The 9,209-nt window shown below is 38.8% G+C and overlaps 1 protein-coding gene across 1 annotated transcript; it reads left to right on the top strand.

Moving 5' to 3' along the window:
* Nucleotides 1–5,669: 5,669 nt before the first annotated feature.
* On the top strand, nt 5,670–8,831 carry LOC128746360 (zinc finger protein 287-like). Its single transcript, XM_053843414.1, has 2 exons — nt 5,670–6,002; nt 7,646–8,831. The coding sequence occupies exons 1-2, from the start codon at nt 5,707–5,709 to the stop codon at nt 8,829–8,831; spliced, it is 1,482 nt and encodes a 493-aa protein (XP_053699389.1). The 5' UTR covers nt 5,670–5,706.
* Nucleotides 8,832–9,209: the final 378 nt, after the last annotated feature.

Genomic DNA, 9,209 nt, shown 5'->3' with positions numbered 1-9,209 from the left:
TATCAAGCAACAGATACGAACTTTTGACATATGCTGATGACTATCCCACAATTTCGGAAAGTTTTGCCAAAATGACAGCGGGAAAGTATGGGTATAAGCAAATCGATAACAGCAACAAGGCGAAGATTCAGAATAATACAACACAAGAACAAAATCACAACGCTGGAAAAAGGAAGAAGATTGAGGAAGAAAATACAAAACTTGACAGCGCAGTTCCATCTACCTCCACAGTAACGACATCAACCACAAAGAAACAGACCGACGCGGCCCGCGGAACCGGTTTAGCTAACCCACATGCCACTACTTATACAGAGAGATTACAAGCGATGTATGAAAAAGGAAAGACGCATGCTCAAGAAGCTGCCTTTCGTAGCGTGCGAGGAGAACTCATGAACTTCTATACAGATCTGCTACAAATGCCTGAGGTTACTGAGGGAGTTAAAGAACAAATCAAAGCCTGCACAAGAAAACATTTTAAATTTGATTCTGTCATATTTTAGGTCTACATATAAAATGGATGCCCTCTTAGTAAAGTTTAACTCTAGTCTACTCGTGTTCTAAAAATGGCTCATTACAAACTGCTACAGTGTAACATTCAAAGCCTAATGAAAAATAAAGAAGAGTTACAACGCGTTCTAACGGTGGGCGACTATTCAGCAGCCATAGTTTCAGAGACATGGACGAACGTGGAATTAGAAAACACTAGTAAGTATAATATTACTCGATACCAAAAATTTGTAAGATCTAGATCAGATAATTATGGTGGATGTGCCATCTTTTTAAAAAACAATTTTGGATATTCTGCAGTCAATCTACCAATAACATCTGAGCTCATGCAAACAATAGCAATTAAGGTTTATACATGGAATATGGTTCTAGTTTCAGTTTACATTAGTCCCTCAATTACCAAAACCGACTTAGAATTGGATATGAATAATCTATTATGTTATTTGAGACAATTCGATAGAGTTCTTATCGCGGGAGACTTCAACTCTCATCACATAGCATGGGGTAACGACTTCAACGACGTAAAGGGCAAAATAATCATGAACTTAATAAATGATCATAACATTATATTACTTAATGATGGATCAAAAACCTTTGTGCCCATCCAATTTAACAAAAAAAATACAGCAATAGACCTTACACTTTGTACACCAAACTTGTTCAATGAGTTTACGTGGAAAACTCTGAATGATAGTATTGGGAGCCATCACTTGTTAATAGAAATAGAATTTACTAAAACGGTAGCAGAAAGACCCCAATTTACGTATAATTACAAAAAAATCAAAGAGGATTTAAATCAGTTAGATGCGGGAGACATTACAGATATCGAGAATTTTCAAAAACAAGTTTCTGATATTCACCATAAAAACAGGATAAAAAACAGGCGCACCCCTAAGCATTGGTGGTCGGAAGAGCTCTCCAAAGCGTGGGATGAAAAGAAAAAAGCTCGTAGTACCTTTAACAAATGTTCATCGATAGAAAATCTTATCCTATTCAAGAAAAAACAAGCAATATTTAATAAAATTAAAAAAGAAGCAAAAAGTAATAGTTTCCAAACTTTTGTACAAGAAATTAACCCTCTTATGAGCTCTAATGAATTGTGGCTCAAAATTGGAAAGTTGACTGGCAAACGAAAAAGAATTCAAACTAACAATCTCTTACAGGAGGATCCGGACTTGGCTGAAACTTTCCTCGCCAAGCATTTCGGTCCACATGAACCGTACTACAACTCCGCGTCGCGCTTTAGAATAAATTACGACCTATTAAATTTTGAAAAATTTAATAGCATAATAGAGGTTTTCCGTCAAAATTTTTTTTTCCACTAAATGTTCGGTTTTGACTCTTAGAAATTATACCCATATAAAACTTTCTTTATTAAAACCTCTAACTACTGTAAAAATGAAAAACTAAAATACGTATATTTCAACCCGTCACTTCTCGGATGTATTACATGCCTTTTTGTACCAGTGTCCTCTATTTTCACCACTTCGAAACCATTTATGCCACTCTTTACTCTTGTGGCAAGCAACGCACGAAACGAAAAAGAAGGTAATCATTAGCTTCATTCGTTTTGTCCTTTTCACTCAACCGCTGATACACATATGTCAATATCTGTTGTGCAATGCTGCCAGAAAATCTGAAAATTTTAATAAACAGTGCAGCCGAAACGAATTTTTTAAAACTCAACATTCGTGATTTGGTGAAAAGAAACTCACCATTCTTGCAATTTACATTGTTTGAAAAATCGTAGTAAATTCTAGAGTCAACGAAAAAAATATATTTTTGCACCATTATCACTCGTATTGGGAGTACTTTCGAGAAAAAATAAGAAAAGAAGGGGTATGATCTGACGGAAAACCTCTATTTGTAGAAAAAAGAAAAACAGTGCCCCTGGTAATGATAAGATCACATATACATTACTCAAAGAATTAAAACCTGAAATCAAAGTCGGAATAATAAAACTATTGAATATAATATGGAAGGAATGCCACCTCCCATTGTCTCTAAAAACGATCAAAGTAGTTGCGTTACCGAAACCGAATAAAGATCAAGCTTCTATTGACGGTAAAAGACCTGTGTCATTAGTTCCTACACTAACTAAAATAATGAATTCAGCAGTATTAGACAAACTAACACAACATTTAAATGACCATAATTTGATACCGGACACATCTTTTGGCTTTCGTAAAGGTAGCTCAACTATCTCATGTACAAATTTCGTCATAAACGCAATAAAAAGTAATAAAAGAGAAAAAATGTTAACAGCAATACTCTTCCTAGATCTCTCTAACGCTTTCAATGCCGTTAGAACAGATATACTAGAATGGGTTTTACACCATGCCCGGGTTCCTGAGGAAATTACACTGTGGATCGTTCAATTTCTTAGAAATAGAAAAATAATATTTGAAACCAATGATAATACCTTGTCGCGTTTGGTATCAAACGGTTTGCCACAAGGGGATGTATTATCTCCAACTTTATTCAATATGTACACAGCCACTCTGCATAAGATTTCAAGTGATGATACTATACTAGTACAATATGCAGACGACTTCGGCCTCATAGTTAAAGCAAAAACGCTTGAAGCATTAAATCGAAAGCTTCAAGAAAAAGCAGACATTTTGACAAACGAGCTCACCGAACTGAACTTCAGTGTTAACCCCCAAAAAACAAAGATAATCTTGTTCCAAAACAGCAATAACATTCTATCGGTTAAAGTTAACGGTGAAGACATAGAAACAGTAAAATGTCATATGTATTTAGGCATAATCCTAGACCGATTCCTAAGTTTCGGTATCAACATTAAAAACATAAAACAGAAAATAATAGATCGATTAAACATGATAAAAGTCATAAGTGGCGTAAAACTCGGCGCTCACCCGGAGACTTTGATAAAAATATACTTAGCAATATTCCGAAGTGTAATAGAATATGGGTCACCGATTTACAACAATGCATCTAAAACCAATAAACAAATACTTAAAACGATAAATAATCAATGCTTACGTAAAATTACAGGATGTACTAAGACTACGCCAATCAATTCATTGTTAGCAATAGCAGCAACAGAACCGCTAGAAATTAGACACCACTTCGTTGCTTGTAAAGAAATAGCCAGGTACATATGTAACCAAAATATAATAGCTAAACAGTTGATAACTATTAGAGAACAAAATGTCACAGACCAGGTCACGTACTTAGAGTCCGTTTACTTAGAAGAGATCTCCACTTTTGATAAGATTTCGCCGTTAGTTGAAATGGGCAAAAACTCCTGCCAAGTCGAAATTAAAACACAATTACCAAATGTGACTACGTCGAAAAACAACACAAATCCGGTTGAATTGAGGCAGGCAGCTTTAGGACTAATACGTGGTAAATACTATAACCGACCAGCAGTGTTTACAGATGCGTCTAAAGACACTAATGGTTGTGGAATAGGAATATTCAATGCTTATAATAAGCAGAGATATTCATACAAACTAGATAACGAAACGTGTATTACTACAGCAGAAATAATCGCAATAGATACAGCCCTCCAATTACTAGAACGAAGCCAAATCTCAAATGCCGTGATTTATACGGATTCAAAATCGGCCTGTCAGACTTTAAAAACCGGTTTACAAAGTAATCTAATTCCAATGTTAATCAAACAAATAATCACAAAGGCTTGTGTTTTGAAAACAACTATTCAATGGGTACCAAGTCATGTCAATATTTTAGGGAACGAAGTTGCAGACGAACTAGCTAAACTTGGTGTAACTGAAACTAGAACCATATCAAACAGCATTTTATTATACGATGCTTACGATATATTCAAACGAAAAATGTATGACAAAACAAATGACTGGTATCGAGAATATTCCGCGACAAAGGGACAGACCTTCTATAAATTTCAAAATACTATAGAAAAGGAATCATGGTTTTTCCACAAAAATTTAAATAATCAGCAAACTAGGTTGTTGAACAGGTTGCTCACCGGGCACGACTGGTCAAAATACTGGAAAGCCAAAATGCGTATTACCGACGATGAAAACTGTGAAATCTGTAATGAACCGGAAAACGGCGAACACATAGTGCTGCACTGTAGCAGATTCGGGCCGATTCGCGCTAAATATACATTTGATTGCAGATTTAAAACCTTAACTGAACTTTTTAACACAAAAAATTTAAACTACTTCACGGAAATCTGTGAGTTTTTAAACGAAACTAAGATGGACATCTAAATTGAAGTTTAAATACTATAAAGGATTAACTTCAGCTCTCTCAAATAAAACCTCATCAGGTAGTAAGCAAACTGCTCAAAGTATCGGGTGTTAAACAAGGTACTCAACATCAATGGTTTATAAATGCTCCCGCAAAACGAAAAATGCTTCGTAAGAATAGAAAACCACAGGGCTATATAGTCATCGTTACTGAGCCCTACCGGAGCTGTCAAAAACGCAGTTCCACGCAGAGAAAGAAGAAGAAGAAGAAGAAGGAATAATTTCTAAAGCATAGTATACAGTTCCAAGCGAAGTGAAAATCGAAGCAAGTGAAAAAGCGTGTCTTTTCGCTCGCGGAAAATAAAGACTGTGGATCTCTTCATAATTTCATGAGCTTTCGGTTTACAGTTCATGCGAAGTGAATTGAAGGGTTTACAGTTCGAGCGAAGTGAAAACAAATTTAAACCCAATGCGGTATTTACAAGTGGGGCAATGGTGCTGCAGTAATTAAGTGTAGCGCAAAACATTATCAATACGTTTTTAAAACCTAAAAATCAGTAATAACGGTTTGGCGTGACGTCTAATTCTACAAAAAATCCACATTGCTCGTTGCGGTATGTTTTTGGAGTCATGAAGTTTTTTTTGCCAATATTAATAAATATTTCCCTTTTCCACACCTGTACACACTCATTGGCTTGAAACGTCAAGTTTTCGCTAGCTGTAGCTTTGTTCACGAACGTAGACGCGCGCGAAAGAAAAGTACCCAAGTGAAAAAGATGTCATCCACAATCTTTAATTTCGGTGAATCACGTTTGTTTACAGTTCCGAGTGAAGCGAAATGCAGTTTTTGCGCTAGTGAAAAAGTTGAACGTTTTGTATGGGATTTTCACTTCGCTCGGAACTCTATACAGGGCTTAATTATGTATATTTATTAGAAACGTCAAAAGCGTAAAAATCGATTATTTATCTATATTCATTGTCCTGCTTGGAAATAGTGATGAATGATGATTCGAAAGAATTCGGCCCGGTAAAGCTGGTAGAGGGAATTGCGATAAAAGCGGAAGAAGCTAACATCACCGACATTCTGGATGCAGAGGCCAACTCGCAGAAAACGACCAACGACCGGTGCTCCGGGGAGGGAGCTTTCTCGATCGCCTCCGCAGAGGTGGAGGCTAGCGGTGAAGTGAAACATGAACCTCCGTTAGAGATTATTGATGGAAATGATGGAACAGAAACCTCTTCTACATTGGTGCCTGCAGAAGTCAATGGAGAAACCGCAACATCTAATTCCAGGTAAATTTTCATTTCGTCCAAAAGGGCTTTCGACAAGTGAAGGGCTAAAGTGGAAGTTGAACATTGAAAATTGGGTTACGGCACCGTCTGTGCATCGAAGCTAGCCATTTAAAGGGATTTTTCTTCTAACTATTTTAAGCAAGTGCATTGACACAAAGTTAAAACATACTTAAGCTTACATACCTAGCAAAGCAAGGTAATTTTTTTTTACTTTATTCACCTCACAGTCTATCCGTCGTTTCTTCTGTTCCAGTGAGATGGACGCATTGGACAAAAATCATAGTAATGGCAATGCCCAGCGGGAGCACATTTGCGATGTCTGCGGAAAAGAATTCACTAGAAAAAGTAATCTCGTGAACCACAGAAAAATTCACACCGGTGAACGGCCGTTCCAGTGCCTCGTTTGCGGAAAAGATTTCCGGCTTAGAGCTATCCTCACTGCCCACATGTATTTTCATGGCAGCGAGAGGCTGTTCCAATGCGACGTATGCGATAAGTCATTTAAAACATCCAGCAATCTGGGTTCTCACATGAAATTGCACAGACCTAAGGAAGTCTCCGACGGCAGCCGCCAAAAGAATTTCAAATGTGAAACATGTGGTAAAGGCTTTCACGCGAGCAATCTGTTAAGGCTTCACGCCAAAACTCACAGCACGGATCGTCCGTACCGGTGCCCGACTTGCGGAAAAGGTTTCACTCTCAGTCAAGGACTCACAAAGCACATGTACAGCCACAGCGACGAGCAACGCTTTCAATGCGACATCTGTGGGGCGTCTTATAAAAGACCCAACAATCTATGGAGTCACAAAAAAATTCATACTTCTCTGTCGGAGACTATAGCAGAAACGAAGTGCAAATGTGAAATTTGCGGAAAAGGCTTCAAATATAACGTGTTCCTTGTAAGACATATGAACAGTCACAGCCACGAGCGACCGCACCAATGCGACATTTGCGGAGTTTCATTCAAATCGTTAAGTAATCTAGCGTATCATAAAAAAATGCACCTGCCTGCTTTGGACCCAACCCGTACTTCCTATCCGTGTGATGCGTGCGAAAAGGTGTTTTTAACCCGGTATTGTTTGGCGAGACATAAAGAAAGCCATCTCAAGCAAGACCTGAAGGCAGAAAACAGGCGGAAAAATCGCACCTGCGATGTTTGCGGAAAAGAATTCACTTCTAGGCAAAATTTGGCGAATCATTTGCGGACTGACCACCCCCAAAAGCAACGGTTTAAGTGCGATATCTGTAGGTATTCATATGAAATACCCGATGGCCTCGACAATCAAGCAAATATTCGCACGTCTGACCGCAACCTGGAAGGTGTTTATAAGTGTGATTTCTGTGAAAAAAAGTTGAAGGATGCATCTGAGACATTACCGACGTGTTAATGTAAGATCATACGCAAAGTTAGTTTTTTTACAGTTAGGAAGTTGCCTATTCAAGTTAATTGTTTGAAAACAAAGCAATAATAAATTTCCCTGCATTTAAAAAAAAGAAAACCTAGCTGCTATTTTTTTTCGACAGAAAATTAATACTTCCTTACCGGAAAGTTGCCAAGTGTTACTAGGAGAAGACTAACTTTCCAACAGACAATCACACTTCCTCCGAAAATCTTTCAGTTTGTGTTTTTTCTTCTATTGCAGCGATGCGGAGAGCTTCCAACCGAACCACGCCCGTGGTGACCGAAGTAAAAGTTTAGTGGGGCATGTGGACAACAATCAATGGAAGAAGCACGATTGCACCATTTGTGACAAACCATGCGTTACAAAAAGCAGACTCAAGATCCACATGGGAAAACATACCGGAGAGCGGCCGTTTAAATGTGACAAATGCGGTAAAACATTTATCACAACTGGCGCGCGAACTGTTCATTTGGTGGTTCACAGTGGAGAGAAAAACTTTAAATGTGAAATTTGCAGCAAAAGTTTTACCTACAAGGCACTGTTAAAAAATCACCAAGCAAGACACGGCGAGCGTCCGCATGGGTGCTCAGTTTGCGGGAAAAGATTCATATTTCGTAGAGATCTAGTAACTCACACGGCCTGCCACACCGAAGACCGGCCGTTCGCGTGTGATGTTTGCGGTTCAGCCTTCAAGTCGGCTCAATATCTGTATTCTCACAAGAAAAGGCACAGCTCGGAGCGTCCCCACAAGTGTTCGACTTGCGGAAAAACGTTCCGATTTCGCCAAGCACTGGATGCCCACATGATCAGTCACAGCGAGGAACGGCCATTCAAATGCGATGTTTGCGATTCAGCCTTTAAAACAGCTACTAACTTAAACATTCACATAGACAGACATTCAGCGGAACGTTCGCACAAGTGTTCGATTTGCGGGAAAGGATTTACCATCCGTCCGACGCTCCTAGCCCACATGCGCAGTCACGACAAGAAGCGATTCGATTGCGACATTTGCGGTTCGTCATACAAGACTGGTGCTATTCTAGGTAGTCACAAACGGTCCCACATGAGCGTGGAGTCATACAAGTGCGACATATGCGGCGGACAGTACGTCAGCAGCAGAACTCTTAAAGCTCACAAAAAGCTACACACAACCGAACGGAGGTTCCAGTGTGGCTGCGCAAGGAAGTTTCCCTCCTACGAAGCTCTCAAGCAGCACAGGCAGAGCGACTGTAAAGATCGACCGTTCAAGTGTACGGTGTGCGGGGAAACTTTTCGCACCGAGAAAATTCTTCAGCTGCACTTTCGCCAGCACGGCAAAGGTTCACAACAATGCACGATCTGTTCCAAATGGAGGATTGACCTGAACGTTCACATGCGGTCCCACGAAAAGAACGGTCTCTTTGTTGAGAAAAAGTATATTTGCTAGATATTTAGGGGTACCTTTTGAATAAAGTAACAAAGCGGACCCTGCGAGCTTGGGTCCTACCAAAAATTGATTTACTCAAGTTTCATTTATGCGATTTAAATGAAACAAAAAAAGATTAGAACCAAAGAAATAGGTATAACTCATTTTAAATACATTCAAATGCTCTACTTACCTCTTATGTGAAATATATTCTACGATCATTTTCCAAATATGTAAAAATCCCATTTTTCCGAAAATCCCTGAGGTTGGATGCTGCGATTTAGCGTATTTCTGGATTCTATCCCACATAGAAGGTGGATACATGTTCCGGCGCAATAGATAAAGCCTTTCTGCAATGCAAGAATTACCGTTTGAAGAAAAATTTTATTCAAAAGTTGA

The sequence above is a fragment of the Sabethes cyaneus genome, chromosome 1, assembly GCF_943734655.1.
Source record: "Sabethes cyaneus chromosome 1, idSabCyanKW18_F2, whole genome shotgun sequence".
In the NCBI taxonomy this organism is placed as follows: Eukaryota; Metazoa; Arthropoda; class Insecta; order Diptera; family Culicidae; genus Sabethes; species Sabethes cyaneus.
The sequence above is the reverse complement of the archived record's forward strand: the minus strand, read 5'-3'. Positions and strand labels throughout refer to the sequence as shown.